Source organism: Polypterus senegalus, chromosome 2 (assembly GCF_016835505.1).
Source record: "Polypterus senegalus isolate Bchr_013 chromosome 2, ASM1683550v1, whole genome shotgun sequence".
NCBI classification, from domain to species: domain Eukaryota; kingdom Metazoa; phylum Chordata; class Cladistia; order Polypteriformes; family Polypteridae; genus Polypterus; species Polypterus senegalus.
Window position 1 is genome coordinate 107987122 of NC_053155.1, and position 18525 is coordinate 108005646.

The following is an 18525-nucleotide window of genomic DNA, read 5'->3' on the forward strand; positions in this document are numbered from 1 at the left end:
CTTTCCATTTTGGGTGTCTAGGTGTGTTGTTTCTTCTTTCTGTTCATGACCTCAAGATATAGAATGAGATTGATTGCTAATTAATTAGTGGACATTTTGTTCATTCATTTTATGCACTTATAAGGCCAAGCAGAACCCTGTAATGGCCAAACAACCATCTTCAAATTACCTTCAGTTGCTTAACAATGAAGAGGCATGAAGAGCACAGGATTTTTACAGGAATCTAAGGTGCACAACAAACCTGACTAGCATGCCACTCCAGTATTGAACACGTAGACACATCCATATTAAAATCCTGGATATACACTATAAAGATCATGTGGAACTAATTGATAACAATGTTTCCAATGATCTCTGTACTGCTACAATATCTTTATTTTTAAAGGCTGCATTAACTTTTAGTGTCACTGTCTCCTGGAAGAATATCAGGGCCTAAGTTTTTTAAGTCTCAGTTTAGTGTGTGCCAATGTACAGTACAACTGTGAGTGTTATGACTCTAAATTATTATTATTATTAATCATATCCCACACCTAATGGACAAGGCTGGTTGCATAACAATTATAACCATCAACTATGGGTATAAGAGAATAACAAACATGCAGTGACTCACAGATATGAATTCCATGTCTGAAAAGCAGTCCAAATAGGGGAGCGGAAGAATTTGAGCAAACTTTAAAGATTAGATAAGGCAAGATAATAAAATGCTCTGTGGGTATAACTATCTTACTCTGTGCTTTCCTCAAAAAAGATAATTAATTAAATCTTCGAACACTCAGAACAGGTTTAAACTATTTTATGATATTAAATAATATTAACATACAACCAAAAAAAAAAACAGTACACAGTGTCTTGTGAATTCTATCTATCTATCTATCATATAGTGCCCCTTTCCAATCTATCAATCTATTTGTTCACTTGCTTCAACATCATAGGGTCACAAGGAGGCCAGACTCTGCAATATGTGGGAACAGGATGTCAGTCAGAACACTCATACTGTTGCAACTTTAAAGGTCTCTGGTGAGCAGGCCTTCAGGGTATCAAAGAAAATCACTTCAGACTTAGGGAAAATGAGCCAATCCACATAAACAACAAGGTGGCATAGAAACCAATCCAGCTATAAATATGGAATCAATAATTTAACTAAACAATACAACCTCAAGAATTTGGACATTCTCCCCTTGCCTATGTCATTTGTTTTCTCCATGTTACTCTAGTTTTCCTTCCACATCCTCCAAGGATGTGCATATTTGATCAATGGATGATTCCAAACTGATGATGGTGTGAGTGTGCATGAACATACAATTATGTAAGTTGGCCCTGAGATTGACTGGTGTCTCTAGCACTGGCCCGCACTTCTGTTGGGATTAGCATTGGCCCCCTGAATTAGATAAGGCAGATTTTAGAATGTTATCAAACTATTTAATAAGACTAACCATCAAAGGACAGTGAACTGAATAACAAGAGTATGGGGAAATGTTTAAAACTCCAAATCCACAGTTCCGTTCTTGGTTATCTGCATGTTAACTTAAATAGTCTTTTTATTAATCAACATGAAAGTAAAACAAATTATGATAAGTAAAATCCTGATTGAAATCTTACAAATACAAAAAAAAAGACATTTTCAATTAACCTCACCTTAAAGTTAAAATCAGGAATTTGCCTTGGGTAACAATTTGGTTGGATGAAAACCATCAGTCGCTGTGGTTTTACGTCTGAGATTCACTGCTGCACAAGATGAGCCCGTTCTTGAAGAACAAAAGGTCACTTACCTAACAATTACATAAAATTCAAATGAATAAAAACAAACATATGTATTTGCCCAGAAAATATGCTGTTTTTTCAGCTATGTTAAGGTCAGTTAAATAGTTGCTTAAAATAGCTGAAAAAGTATATTTTTTAATTCAATCTCAGAAACATATTCTTATCTTCTGGAGCAATTCATTTTCCAATAATCTCTAAATGCTTGAAGAAATTAATTTCAAAAACCAACGGCCATATGAGAGCTGTCGGAACAACTTTGAATTACATGAGATAAGATCTAGCAACTTTAGTAGAATTTCTGGCACTATATTAAAAAGGCACTCTTTTCCTAAAGGTGTATAAGATTTGGAGCGACATGGCAGCATTGTCATTATCCTGCTGCTTTACAGCTCAAGTGGACCTGCCTTGGCCACTGCCTGTGTGAAATTAGCTTATTCTCCAACTCTTCCTTGTGTGTTTCTTCTTTTTCAGATTCCCTTTTTGTCTCACTTTTCAGATTCATGCAGTTTTATTGTCCATATTAAAGTGACCTGTGTGACCCATAGTCTTGAAAATAATGGTTCCTTTACTGGGTTGTCTGGTTCCTTTGCTTGAGAAAGTACCATTTCATTGTGTGAGGGGTTCCAATAATCTTATGAGACAATGCCTGTACCAAAATGCATCTGAACTCTCTAAGATTAATGCAAAATGATGAGACTTTACCCACACAACATTGAGCGAGAATTGCTCTCAAAAAGGATTTTGCTCACAAAATGGTTTTGGGCTGTGACAATTTTCCTAATATTGAACAAAACTACTGTCTTTAATATACAGTACGCTACATAGCAGGATACAACAGATAAAGAAACCCAAAACTTAGCTTGGGTTATGGTAGGTAGCAAGAGTTCTTTGAACACATTGTTATCTCACAAGTCTGTTATCGTCTGTTCATAGCTGTTTATGGAACCTGTTAAGCATCTAAACCAAGAAAAGAAGCATCCGTGAAGGTTTGAAGAACCTTCAAAATGGGTTGCTCTATGGCATTGCTCTAAAGGAAACACTTTGGGACCTTATTTTTAAGGATTGGCATCCCATTCAGGGTTGGTCCTTGTCCTATATGGGACACTGCTGGCTTAGGAGAATGTTCCCATGCAAGTACAATGGAAAAAAGGATTTCAGAAAATCGAGTAATGGGGTGGATAAATGGATGAATAGGTGGATGTATTTGCTTTAAGGATGTTGTTTTCCTTTTACAGCCATTTGTACCAAAGAAAGTAAACAATGCAGTATAATAAAGACTAAATGAAAAATACATTTTTTTTTTTTGGGTATTGAGTATACTGCAAGTATAAGACAATCCCTTTGTTTCCTGTATGGGACTACCAATGGGTCAGTCATGAAATGAAATAAAGGGAAATGGCTGAAATCATTCAAAGAATAACCTGGAAGTCACAGAATAAGGCTGGAATTGCGAAATGTAACAACAAGTAGACGTCATTACACTATACTTGTCATGAATATCAGCGAGCATATTTAACTCAAAAAAGAACTTAATTTGCACGAAAAAATGTTGTGCTTGAGCAAATCGAATTCAGGGTCGGTGACAATGTAAATCGGGGCACCAGGCGATCGCAGGTACATACGTCATATGCAGCATTTTTTTGAGACTGCTTTCCAATTGAGTTCAAGGCTTGAACCCTCAGTGGCTGATTCTTCTGTCGATTGCAAAGTAAACGTGCTTTAATATACAGCAGGCTACCCATTTTCTAAGACCGATCTTTTTGATCAGACCATTCATACTAGAGATCCCAAACAATTCGCATCTCACCAGTTCACTCTGCTGATATGTTGTACAGTTTTGCTTCTGACTGATTGTCACCCGCCGGGTTAAGGCTGTTCGGATACCAAGTACGTTTCTAGTCAAAGGATCGCGGAGCCGGGCGCAGTCTGGAGACGACGGGGTGTGTGCTATCTCACATACGCACACATTCTAGACGTCATAGTCGTTATGATGCAAGAGCAATCTGTAACTGGCGTTATAAGCAAAAAAGCAACTTTTTCAAAACAAGCCTCATTTTCATTCTCGACAGAAGAAGCTGACAGTTCTTGTAGTAATGTGCTTGTGATCTTCCGTTCTACCTAATCGGGGTTTGCACTGATAATGAGAGCTCAGTTTTTCCACTAATAATTCATCCCTGCCAAGCGGATTTCGTCTGATGGACTTCGGAGGGGTGCTTTACTTCTCGGACGACACTCTAGTTGGTAGGGACCTAGGGACCGCACGCGGCAGTGGCACTCAGTGGCACACGTGAGTGCTTTACTGAGCTCCAACCTTCTGACAGCGTTTACTGCAGCGCTGACAGCGCACAGCTCAGGGACTGCGATGGACGGGGCAGATAAAGAACTTGTCGAACAGATTTTCACCGCCCTCTCAGAGGCGACCCAAGAGGACATGAAAAAAAATTACAAGTTGTTGCCGGATAGTAATTCTTCCACCGCCGTGATGTACCCAAGCAACTCCACTTGTACTCAGCCGGCACCGCTACCTGTAAAGCATGGCCACGACTCAAGTTTTCGGGGCTTCGGTGCTGAGACAGAGCGTATTGTTTGGGAGGCGCTGGGCATATTGGATGGTTCAGTCATCCCGGAAGATCTCTCTGATAATACTGAAAAGCCACCTTCCTCGCTGACTGATCGGATCTGTTTGACAGAAGAGCAACCTGTTGATACCAAGAAGGCACTGTTGCCAAGCAAGAAGAATACCGCCGAGTCCCAAAAGACAAGAATGTCAGAAGCTAGCATCTCCAGCCTGGATGCCCTGTTGTCCACTTCATCCCATGAAGTGACAAGTATTCAGTGCATCTTAACTCTCGGAGAAGAACAAGCGGACGACAAAGTCTCTCTGCCAGACACCCATAGCACCAACACAAACGATGCGAGCGGTGCCCCCCAACACCCCAGCATTAAGGTGGACCCTGACAGCACGAATGCCCTGGCTGCCCTTGCGCTGGGAAGCCCCAGGCACAGCGTGATATTCAGGAATGAATTCGCACCATCGGCCATGCGCTCATCGCCAGCATGCGGCACTCACGTTTGGTTTCACCCAGAACTTCAGCTGCCCGAAGCGGGCTACATAACGTCTGGCATCCAGGCAGATGTCATTCACAGTTACACCACTTATCCACAAAGTTACGGAGCTTACTTTGGGTAAGAATTTGATTTGCTAGTTTTTAAAAGACACAGTTATATAGTGTGCACTTAACGTATAGCAAAGATTATCTGGAGTGACGGATTCAGGAATAAAAAGCCGAGTAATGGTATCGATTTTAAAGAAAGAAATTTTGTTTTACACGCAGCAACAAAGTATTATAGCACAAAAGTACGAACGAACATTTCAGTACCATGCAGCGATGTTATTTGTAAACCTTGCAGCTGTTCATTTACCGACGAACATTTTCCTATCATCTGGACGCTTGCAATGGACCAGTCCAATGTAACAGGCACATATTTTGGAGTGTAGGTTAAACCCACCATACCCGATCTCATGAACTTCGCCATGAGATTTGGACAGCAACCGCGCTGAAGTCTCGTGTAATAACGGGTTATGTACATCAAGACACTGTACGCATAACTGACAAGATATGTCACTCTAGGAATTTGGATTTTTATTGAAAAACAATCAGTTTCTTTCTTTTGCTTTTTTTCTAATTTATTCGAAAGGTTATGTATTTTTATATACGTTTGAAAATTGTAAAACTGTCTGAAAATGCTAAACAACGTCCTGGATTCTAGTACCCAGTAACTGTTTAAAACAGCTCCAAGAAGTTGACCACTCGACTCCCAGCCATAAAGTGACACTTTCAAAGAGACAGTGTTCGCATCACCTTCGCACATCACTTTAAATGTACAAAGCTACATTTATAAAAGGGCCAGGTTTGCCCGCATTGATGGGCATTTCCGAGTGTGAATTTGGCCGTGAGACGTGAGATCACTCATATCCACATGCATCGATGTCAGATTTTTTGTACGGTGCAGCCGAGTACGCCGCGGGCATCAAAAGCTGGTTCGCACAATGAATGAGCCGGCATTACCAACACATATTAATATTAACAGTTCTAGAATCGTGAGCAAAAAGAACGGACTGACGCAGATTGCCATCACTAGCTGTGCTCGTGCCCAATTGCTGTATTAACTTTAGTGAAGAGCAAAACAGATGTATCCCGTCTAGATGCATCAGTTAGTCATTTATATCTATATATAAAGACCTTAACCAATTCTTAAGTTTTATAAAACCCCAGTGACAGATGAGACGTAACATCTAGTGCCTTTATCATTCACATGCTGCTATGTAACAAGACCTGAACGGCGGCTTTGTTTGTGCCACACTGCAGTAAGCGACGAATACGTGCTCTGCGACAAACTCTTTAAGATCCTTCTACTTTTTGTCTCTTTTTTCTTACTTTTTACGTATTTTTACCAAACTCCGCACATTAACGTAAGATCTGCTGCCAGGTCAGCACATCAACTTACTTAAGAAATGTTTTCTCAGTTAGGGCAGTGGTCTAATTATTTTTCTCTCTGCTTTATGTTGAACTATTTAACAGATTATGTGTGCATTCATTAAGAAGGAAAATATGCATTTAATTAGACAGTACAGTATATTATAAAATATGCACAATTTCACAAAACGTCAATGTTTCATCTTGATTATTTAATTGCCGACATATCCATGTCAATGTGTTACAATAATCACACACACAATTATGCATAGTAGTTGATTGGTTTATGTCACCAATTAGGAAGCATTTTGATTTAATTAAAATAAAAGGTAACAGAAATGGAAGGCAAAACACTTTCACACAATATTCAATTAATATTGTAAAACTAGAATAAGACAGCTAACAGATGACAGTGCAGCATGTCCATCAATATTGTGGAAAATATGTAGTTTGATGATAACTGCTATATTGTATTTGTTAGCTTTCTTATAAGATTGTTGCAAACGTTTTTTCTTCCTTGTCCTTAATCAATAAATAAAAATATGGAGTCTTCAGTTTGTTAAATTGATTAGATCCGCTGAACCTAAATAAAAGCTCCTGCAAACAACAAAATGAAGAATTCAAAATCAGAAAATATGCTGCATAGATAAAGGACTCATACATGTTGGCACTCTGACACCCTGAAGTGGATGGACAGAAAATACTTTTAATCATGAAACAACTGTAAACCAGATGAGAGCTTTATGTAGGCAATTAGCTCTATATTGTTCAAAGTTTTAATTACACTGTATACATTAAAACAATAAGTATATAACTTGCATTATAATATTGTACATGATGATAAACATTTATTACACACTTTGTAGTGTAATTAAAGGAATCCCACCTTTTAAAAATGTCTTGAGACATTTGCAGAACAGATTATGATGTCAGTGACCAGGTCTCCAGGTGTTGTTCCTGCCTTGTGCCCGATACTCGCTGGGATAGGCTCCAGCTTCCCCATGGCCCTGCTCAGGATAAGAAGGTTTGGAAGATGGATGGAAGCAGTGACATTAGGTTTACACGTCTTTCCTTTTCTTGTACACAAGTGAAAGAAGACTAATACAGAACAAGTACTGCATATGGTTATGTGAGTCTGTTGTTAATCATGTATAAGCAAAAAAAAAAAAAGTGAGTGTCATTCTTTTCTTTAACGAGATCTTATATAATATAATTATTCTTTAAAATTGATCTGTTTTGTAGTTTAAGATCACTACAGTAATGCAAGTGCATTTTTATTTTTTAAAGGACTTCTAGTCCATTTTCTAATCTGTTTATCCACTCCAAAAGTATGAAATAAAAAGAAGATGAAAAAATACTGTTAAAAAAAAATCTATATTCATAATTTAAAACAGGGTGATGGTTCCTATTTGCATTTATCTCCTTTGAAAAATATTGTTCTTAAACGAGTAAAAACTTACATATTGTCCTGTCCATATGGATTTTCTCCTTAGAAGCCCAGATGACAGGAGAATGCAGAGCCCTCGGTCAGTTTGCAGCATCATTCCCCAAAAGTTTTGTCTGATCTGTGGAGATGAGGCATCTGGCTGTCATTATGGGGTGCTCACCTGTGGAAGCTGTAAAGTATTTTTTAAGAGGGCTGTTGAAGGTAAGAAGTTGTTTATTTAATTGTTTTTTTTTTTTTGGTAGCTTTAATAAACTTGTGCTTTCATCAATTAAGTATAGAAACAGCATTATTAATTGTATATCACAATAATGAAAGCACATCTTGCTTAATTTAACATAAAATCTTTTTTTCTTTGTTTTGATGTTTTCTGTACAAATGTTAAACTTTGTGTCATGTAAATGTTTGTTTATAAATGCGTAAGAAACAGCATCAATTTTTACATCCACACTCTTAAAAATAAAGGTGCCCAGGTAATTCTTCAAGCAATGCCATAAGGGGACCTTTTTTGGATTCCAAGTGAGCCATCCACATGAAGGTTCCCTAGAGACCCTTTATTTATTTAGATCAGAGGCAAGTCCTATAATTACTCCTAAAGAGATGAGTACATATTTGTGAAATCCCAATGTGCCCTTGATTTTAAAAGCACTCTTGCTGCATACAATAACACAGGCTAAATTGGGGTTTTCTTGAACTGTTAAGAGTCCTGCTGCCTACTATAAATTAAAGATTTTGGTTTAGTTTATATATTAGGAACCTTTCCCAAGCCCAACAGACCAATTTTACATACAAAGAACTCTTCCCAGAATGAAATGGCCCTTTCTTAAGCAATGGGTCCACAAGGAACCATACAACCCAGTAAAGTGCCATTAAATAATCAGTATTTTTAAGGGTGTACTGAATGATTGTAAACTCCAAAAAATACCAATGAGCAATTGGTTACTCATAATGACTGTAAGAGAAATGTCAGCTACAATAAAGATTAAATAGTAAATATACTGTTCCTATAATTTCACAAAATTTGAATAAATACAGTAGGAAAATATACAATGGAATGTGTTAGGCTGAAGTCATATGAACAATAAAGTGTGGGATGTATATTGAAAACAGTGAAAGCTTCCTTAAGTTTAAAGTGAACAGATTTACTGTAAGGGTTGGAGTTTTCAAAAATAATCTACTGTATGTGATTGTGCAGCTTCAAAAGTATATTAAAAAAGAATATACCAAATATAAGAAATTTCCACTTCAAAAGTAAGAGCATTTGAGATAAGCTTACATCATTGTCACTGCTTAATTTTACTGATTCGTGGTATAAAAGGCAATTTCTACATTATCAGAAAAATCAGCTGAAAAACTTTGGTTAGATTTCAGTTGCTTTTGTATAAACAGAATTTTAGCAATTTGTAGAAAAAGGTGAACTACACACACACACACACACACACATATATATATATAGATAGATAGATAGATAGATAGATAGATAGATAGATAGATAGATAGATAGATAGATAGATAGATAGATAGATAGATAGATAGATGATAGATAGATAGATAGATAGATAGATATACATATGTATATGCAATATATGTTTATATATGTTTATATATAATCTACCTATCTACTAAATGGCTGTAAATGACTGTAAATGTTGTGCTATATGTCGAGTTTTACTTTACATTGCTAGTTACAACTTTTATTTTGCAGATATATATTTCACCCTGGCACAACTAAGAATTAATCCAGTAATAAAAATAGATCTACTCTATTTATTTCAAAATTCATTAGATGTGTTTTTCTTGCAGAAATATTTTGAGAAATAAAATATACAGTACTCCCTTTTACATCAATCTGTATCTACAGTACAGTCACAGGCATATTGTGTAAGTAAATGAAGCTGCATCTTAAGTAACTTACAGTACATTCTAATATACAGCATGGCAGTACACTTGGATTTTACAATATGTGTTATTGAAGTTAACTGTGTAATTGCTCTAAAAATGGTTGAGGATCTTTTCAAATGAGTATTGCATTAGCCATTCATTCATTTTCCTAGCTAATCTTCTGGTAGTTTAGGAAACAGAAAGGAGGACAGGGAATACACTGTGGCTAAGAGAAATGCACAGTCACAACAGGGAAATTATACAGCAGTAGTCAGCCTGACAGGAAAATTATATAATTCAAGAATTAATTTTGTGACATTTCTTCAGCCTCTTTGTATTTATTACTACCCATTTCATCATTATTAATTTCTATAAGTTTTACTAATATTGCTTCTTTGATTGCCATAGCACAAAATGTCATGTTTTGACATGAAACTATTATTATACAAGGATACCAAGTTTGATTCACTAACTAATACTGCACCAATACACTTAACTTTCATATTGTGCATCGCTTGAATTATGAGGTTTGCTTTCCATGTTTACTGCTCTCTCTCATGCACCTCTCATGAACTTGTTTATATCTTTTTTCATGACATTAAGGGTGCAGAATCTGAGGGCCACATTGACAACACCTTAAATCAAGCATATACATGAACTATTGCCTTAAAATTTCCTTATTGTTTAACCCTAATTCAGAACAACCTGGAAGTGTGTTCTTCTTAAGAAATGTACCGTATAGTAATATTTTAACATGACATATGTGTGTGTCTAGTATCTTCAGATTGAAGTCTGTCACAATACACACACTGGGTGGCACTTTTTTAATGGTGGCACTTTTTAATAAACTTTAGCACTAGACATTTTAGACTTTTGACAGTTTTGTTTGAAAGAGTTTTGGCAAGCTAATGTGTGTTATATATGTCAAAATTACACCAGTTTTAATGTTTAAAAACTGTTACAAAAACATATGTTGCAAAGTTATATTTTACAAATGCCAATCTTTACCAGTTCACTGACTTACTCTGACCGAAAGGGACAAACTCTTTAATCTCATTAGTAATATTTCATTATTCTCTCTATATCAAGATGAAGCAAACAAATGATAGTGGTGCTGCTTTTAGACAAAAAGAAAAAGGCGAGGGGCAAAAGTATTAAAAAAGAATAAAGGGCATTATTGAAATACCTCGATCATAATTAATAATTAAAAATGTAGTTAAAATTTCCATCATTTTCATTTTTTGTATGATATGTATTATGTATTTTGTAAAGGGGGGCAAATGTCAAAATCAAAGACTCTAGCTACTCCAATGTAGAAATGCTAACTGATGTGCGATTAAAGAAACAAGACAAAGACTCTGAAGAATTAGTAGCTACAGTATGTTGTCCCACTACCTCATGGAAATACTTTTAAAATTTTGTTAAGTTTACCACTACAGATACACTCTGTGGTAATTTACTTCAAACCTTTTGTGTAAGAAAGTGCTTCCTGACTTTTCCCTTAGTTTCTACCGGTGTCATCAAGTAACTTATTCACTGTTCATCTGGTTCAGCTTTATTGATGCCTTTAACCATTTAGAAACCATTTTGAAGCCTGGGTTAGGTCCCTCCTCAGCCTTGTTTGATCATGAGTAAAGAGGTTTAGTACTTTTAGCTCTTTTGTCCAGGGTGATCTGTAGTTGCTCTCCTCTGCACAGTTTCTAGAGATACGGGTCTTAGTAGCATAGTGACCAGAACTGCACTCATTACTCCAAACATGGCTTGGGTAGTGCGTTATACACACTGATCATAATGTCAGTGTCCCTTGTTTATAATTAACAAGTCTCATTATATAATTTCACATTTTATTTATTGGGTGTTTATGACCAATCTTGTATTTAATGCCAACACATTGCACTTTTTTTCAAAGTCAAAGTCAAAGTGAACTTTATCGTCATCTCAACCATATACAAGTATACAGATAGACGAAATTTGCAAAGCTCAGGGTCCACAGTGTAACAACACGATGTGCAAATAATAAATTAAAAATAGAATTAAAATTAAAAAATGTAAAAATTAAAAATTAAAACACAAACAAGACAAGACATTGTGCAAAGATAGGACAAAGAAGTAGCAGCAATATTGATGTGTAAGATATGTAATATAATAAATAAATGAATAATAAATAATAGATATAGATAATACAGAAATTTTCAGTGTATTATAATAGCTGTTTAAGACATGTGTAAACAATGACAGGTCAGAATGCTTCACAGCAGAAGGATATCAAGAGTGTCAAAATCCTTAAAGGTCAGTATGAGATTTTCAGTTCTTTTCTACATGCACACTCATCTTTGCAGGACAGTGGTTTTCATGGATAAAAGTTCTGTTTTTAGAGGTGGTTGAAGCAGTGTGGAAGGTCTCAGGGGGCAGCCTGGAGTCTAACAGCTTGGTGGTAAAAACGTTCCTGCAGCCTGGCAGATTTGGCTTTGATGCTGCAATATCTTCTCTTGGATGGCAGAAGTGTGAAAAGTCCATGTGAGGGGTGTAAGGGGTCCTGCACAATGCTGCAGGCCTTGCGGACACTGCGTTTGTAAAATATGTCCTGTAGTGAAGGGAGAGGCACCCCAATAATGTTCTCTGCTGTCTTCACTATTCTTTGCAGGCGCTTGCGGTCGGATAGGTTGCAGTTTCCATACCAGACAGTGATGCAGCCGGTCAGGACACTCTCCATGGTGCCTCTGTAGAACAGTGAGGATGGAAGGGGGAAGACGTGCTCACTTCAGCCGCCTCAGGAAGTGTAGTCTCTGCTGGGCTTTCTTGATTAGTGATGAGGTGTTATGTGTCCACATAAGTTCCTCAGTTATGTGCACACCGAGGAACTTGGTACTCCTAACAATCTCCACATCTAAACCGTTAATGCTGAGTGCGATGTGGGCAGGACGTGATTTTCTGAAGTCCATGATTATCTCTTTTGTCTTGTCGACATTGAGAGACAGATTGTTGTCTTCACACCATGCGGACAGCCGTTTCACCTCATCTTTGTATGCTCTTTCTTCATCCCTTCTTATCAGTCCCAGCACCATCGTATCATCTGCAAACTTGATGATGTGGTTGGTGTTGTGCATGGCTGTGCAGTCGTGAGTCAGCAGGGTGAACAGCAGTGGACTAAGCACACAGCTCTGTGGTGCTCCAGTGCTCAGTGTGATGATGCTGGAAGTGTTGTGGCCCATCTGAACTGACTGGGGCCTCTCTGTCAAGATGTCCAGGATCCAATTGCAGAGGGAGGTATTCAGGCCCAACCTGCTCAATTTTACAACCAGCTTTGGAGGGATGATTGTGTTGAAGGCAGAGCTAAAGTCTATGAATAGCATCCTGACATATGTGTCATTTTTATCCAGATGTGTCAGGGAGAGGTGAAGGGCAGAGCATATGGCATCCTCAGTTGACCTGTTTGAGTGGTATGCAAACTGAAGAGGGTCAAGGGAGGCAGGGAGATTAGTCTTTATGTGTGACATGATTAACCTTTCGAAGCACTTCATTATGATTGGCATGAGTGCAACTGGTCGGTAGTCATTCAGGCATGTCACTGATGACTTCTTCGGCACTGGTATGATGGTGGTCGACTTGAAGCATGCTGGGACTGACGACTGGCTCAGAGATGTGTTGAAGATGTCTGTGAGGACACCAGCCAGTTGACTAGCATATTCTTTGAGCACAAGACTAGGTATGTTGTCAGGTCCTGCAGCCTTGCGTGGATTGACTCTGGATAGAGTCCTCCTCACATCTGTTATGGTGAGACAGAGTGCTTGGTCAGTGGAGGAAGGTGTTGCTTTTCTCGCAGGCTCTTTGTTCTGTGCCTCAAACCATGCAAAAAAGTTGTTCAGCTCATCCGACAGGGAGGCATCACCATCACTGCTTTGTGGGTTGGGCTTGTAGTTTGTAATTGCCTGAACGCCCTGCCACATACGACGTGTGTCTCTGGTGCTGCTGAATTGTTTGTTGATCTTCTGCGCGTATGCCCACTTAACTCTCCTTATAGTATGAGACAGGTTGGTTCTGGTCACCCTGAGGGCGGCCTTGTCTCCAGATTTGAAGGCTGCATTTATGATCTTGAGTAGCTTGTGCACTTCTCTTGTCATCCAGGGCTTTTGGTTGGCTCTTGTGGTAACATCCTTGGTAACAGTAACATCCTCTATGCATTTGGAGATGTAGCCAGTCACAGATTGATGGAGTCACCATCCATAGCAGCCTCTCTGAAAATGTCCCAGTCTGTCAATTCGAAGCAGTCTTAGAGAGCTGAAACCGCACCAACCTGCCACACTCCGATGCTCTTGCGGGCTGATTTAGTGCTCTTCAGCAGGGACTTGTATGCAGGAACCTGTCTGTTCTTCTTGATTTTGAACCATATACATTAAATAAAGTGTAACATATTTAAATAAAATAACAATGTGTGATATTTTAAGGTCAACTAAAAAGTAAAATAGCACAGCCAATTAGGCTAAAAGTAAAAATGTAAATAACTTACACTTACAGTCCCCCTTACTTAAAGGATAAGCGTCTGTGTGTCTCTCTGTGTTTCCGTGTCTGCATTCCAACAAATGGTGCATCACAAACATTAGCACTGCTTTTACGAATCCCATACTAAGTCTACCTTAATAAAAGGACAATTGTCTATGCGTATTTGTCTGTAAATCTGTGTCCATTCATTTGCTATGTCTCTATTTCTAATAGATGGTGCTACACAAGCACTAGCACTGCTTTTAAGAACCTGTACCAAGAGGCATGTATGGGAGATATAGCAACCAGATGGGCACACTGCACTGTAGACGTTAGCTCCAAATACATCCAAGAATAATTGCCAGATGGACAGGAATCAGCTTATCCACTTTGATAAACAGAGAAATGTCCCTATGTCTGTGTATGTGTGTCTCTCCAGTTGCTATGTCTCTGTAATTTCAACACATGACACATCACAAATCTTTGTAGTAATATAATGCATTGCATTTGTCATTTCAACAGACATTGCATCATGTGATGCACCATCTGTTGGAATGACAAATACAATGCATTGTATTACTAATTGCATTGCAAAAAACATTCCAATAGATAGTGCACTGCAAACATTAACACTAAGAGCTACAGTATACTGATTACTTCAATTTCAATCTATCTTAGATGGATATTACAGCTAATAATTAAATAAAATTGCTAACCAGAAGGTCAAAGTTAAGGTAGAAAAACACAGTAGTAGTTAGTGATTCATAAAATGTACTGTCAGGAGTATAAAGAACATTCATTGCACATTTTGTATTCTACACATTTTTGGTAAAATTGTGCAGAAGCCACAGTGATTCCTTTCGCAATTGGCCAAATACGTACGTTTTTTACATCTTCAGAATTCACAAACTTTCTTTGTCATAACAGTAGTAGTAGTACTGCTACATGTATTGAGTTCAGTGGGACCATGATAAGCAAAAATGTATTAAAATGCAGAACGTCGGGTCAATGAACAGAAAACATTGATGTAACCCTTACCCAAATTATTATGCTTCCATTTCTTGAGAAAAGCTCCAATATAGTAATAATTAGTTTCAGGGTGGAGCCAGCCTGGCACTCTACTCAAAAAACTGCACTCCCTTGGCTTGACTTGCCTGCTGTTATGCTTCATTGGCGAGTGGTTATTACGATGACTGCCTGAAATCCAGGAATTTGAAATGGAAGTCCATCAACATTGGAACAGAATTCTAGTACTTTTCACATAAATGCTTTTAGGAAAATTAATGTGGCGAATGCAATGTAGAATTATGCTAATAAGTGACGGTAGCAAAGAAATGATGAGATGCTTTGCATAGCTATAATATTTACTGAAAATATTAACATTTTGTTCTGCTGTATTCCAATATTGATATAGGTTTTCAATCCAAAAGACAACCACTTGACCATTGAGACTTGTGTAGTCTCAGAATAGCTACTATTCCTTCTAACGACTGAAACATATATATCACAATAGTATGACTGAACTGGGGATGATTACATAATAAAAAAACTGAAGCACATGAACACCTACATGCTGACTACAATATTTCAACAGGCAGTGTATTGAATTTATTTTGTGTGGTAGGCCAAGGAGTCAAAGATGCTGCCTTCTGAATCGAATTACCTGTCATAGTCTGCTTAAGTGAACTGAATTTGAGTGGCACAAATACTAGAGATAGAAGGGCCTATACAAAGAATTACATATTTTCTGTGCTTTGTTAGGGTTAATTTTTAATGGTAATCTGACAGTTCAGTCTTTGCATTACTTAATACTTAGTTAACATTATTTGCATTACTAAAGGAATATCTGCATGTATAACAGTTGATCAGAAATATTAGTCACAAGTGACATTTTGTGGCAGCATTCTCTATTGTCAGCTTCAGAAACAGCAGAAAGGTAATGTGAAATAAATCTCACTACAATTTGCAATGCTCTAAGTCATAATGATTCAATTGTTCCTTCCTTTGTTTTCAGATGAACAAATGAACTTTAGTAATGGCATTAATATTAGATATTTTGTTGTGTACTTGGGTTTTCTTTTTTAATATAATGCTATTTTTAAAAGCAAAACACACTAATAGAATAAAGCTTAGCAAAAGTTATTCTTAAGTGTCTTCTCTTCCTGAGAAAAATATTCACTAAAAGCACCTGTCATATTTGTTCTTTTCAAATGATTAAATGGCCATTTGTCTCATAGGTCATCATACTTATTTGTGTGCTGGTAGAAATGACTGTATTGTTGATAAAATTCGTCGAAAGAACTGCCCAGCTTGCCGTCTCCGAAAATGCTACGAAGCTGGCATGATGCTTGGAGGTAAGCAAGTTTACAATGTGCTATTGTTAATTTTGGATTGTTTTGCATATTGGCATTGATTTTCATGGCTATGACATAAAGAAACAATGAAAAGTAATAAACTTAGTAGGCCATTGTGACCTAGCTACTTTTACTGCTTGGCAGCAAAGCAAATATTAGAGACAATCCCACAGGGCTTTATAATGCAGCTGGATTGCTGACTTTAAAAGCCAAAAGAATAACACTATAAAATGAAGGTTTGACTTTTATTACATGTTTCGGAAAAAAACAGATAACAAAAATCTTAAAATTTTCCATGAGAAAATCTTATGAATTAAATGTCACGAATAACATATAACAAAAAAAAAATTTTTTTTGCAGTTATTGAGTCGAGGATATTTTAAGAGGAAATTGAGTGTGTTTTTCCCTAAATGATCAATATCACGAAAGATCTTATAGATGTACTTTCTGTATAAAAAGCTAGTACATGAGTTAAAAATAATTAGTATTGACTAAGACATTAAAGGCAATTGCAGCACAGTGGCGCAGTGGTAGCGTTGCTTCCTTGCAAGTAAAGAGACCCGGGTTCGCTTCCCGGGTCCTCCCTGTGTGGAGTTTGAATGTTTTTCCCGTGTCTGCATGGGTTTCCTCCGGGTCCTCCGGTTTCCTCCCACAGTCCAAAGACATGCAGGTTAGGTGGATTGGCAATTCTAAATTGTCCCAAGTGGGTGTGTGTGTGCCCTGCGGTGGGTTTGCGCCCTGTCTGGGATTGGTTCCTGCCTTGCATCCTGTGTTGGCTGGGATTGGCTCTGGCAAACCCCCGTGACCCTGTGTTCAGATTCAGTAGGTTGGAAAATGGATGGATTAATGGCAATTGGCAAGTTTCTGAAAATGCACCCTACATTTGTAGTATAGCCACATTAAAACAATATCTACTATATAATATAAAACACTAAGGTCTCTGTGTCCAGGCCCTCAGAGCATTTTGATTGGCCAGTTTGTCTTTGTTGTGATTAGTCAGTTTGTCTTTGGTGATGTGATGGAACAGAAAAGCAAGTGTGAGAAGCACGAAGAGGAGAAAAAGTGCACACTGAGGGAACTGGACAGGCAGGATTAAAAGTGTCTTAAAAATAATGACCGAGTCTGAGAAGCAGGCTTTATGGGAACACACTTGAGAAAGAAAGTGCCGGTAAAGACAGGTTCAGACACACGCAAATATGAAAGAAAGGTGTTAAAAGGGCAAGAGATATACGGTATACGTCCGCTTTTGAATAAGTCCAACTTGGTATACGTCCTGTTTGGACATGAAAAATTTTGTTTGGCATACGACCTTTGTTTGAAATACGATTCACGTGCTAGAACACCGCGCGCTACACTTGTTTACCTCTTTCAAAACAAAGCCACGACTGCCCACGAGCGTCAGTACGCCAGTTGCTAGCATTCAGTGAACAACCTATAGCTATAACTCTGTGTGAATTTTCACGCGATTTTGTGTTTTTTCACATAAATTTTAATTGATTGTTGAAAAGTATGAAGGTGGCATGCATATCCGGGACATGCCTGCTGCATACCGTATGCCGAGAACGACGGTATCTACGATTGTGAAAAACAAAGACGTTATTAAAAAGTAAAGTGAGGTTACATTTTCATTTATTTCATTGAATTGCTTTTGTATTTGTGTATTTTATATTTAAGAAGTGTTTAAATTATTTTATACAACCCCATCAATGTATAATATGCCTAAAACAATAGGAGTTTTTTTCATGGGAACGGATTAATCATCCATCCATTATCCAACATGCTCTATCCGAACTAAAGGGTCACAGGGGTATGCTGGAGCCAATCCCAGCCAACACAGGGTGTAAGGCAGGAAACAAACCTCGGGCATGGCGCCAGCAAACCGCAGGGCACACACACACACCAAGCACACACTTGGGACAATTTAGAATCGCTAATGCACCTATTTTCCCTTTAATTCTTATGGGAAAAAATCATTTGGTATACGTCCTGTTTGGTATAAGTCAAAAGATCTGGAACGGATTAAGGATGTATACCGAGGTGGAGTATTTATAAATTACTCTATTACATGTCTTGGACTTGTACCACAGCTAGAAAGTAATGCAACTCTAAACTGTATGTTACAGGAAAA

At 37.7% G+C, this 18525-nt stretch overlaps 1 protein-coding gene across 1 annotated transcript in view; it reads left to right on the top strand.

The window, feature by feature from the left end:
• The first annotated feature begins 3757 nt into the window (after window positions 1-3757).
• pgr (progesterone receptor) overlaps window positions 3758-18525 on the top strand; it is a 32653-nt gene continuing 17885 nt past the window's right edge. Inside the window, exons 1-3 of the mRNA XM_039744344.1 lie at window positions 3758-4947; window positions 7733-7887; window positions 16281-16397. Of these exons, the coding sequence (XP_039600278.1) occupies window positions 4124-4947; window positions 7733-7887; window positions 16281-16397 (1096 nt within the window). The 5' untranslated portion in view covers window positions 3758-4123. The remainder of the gene's footprint in view (window positions 4948-7732; window positions 7888-16280; window positions 16398-18525) is intronic.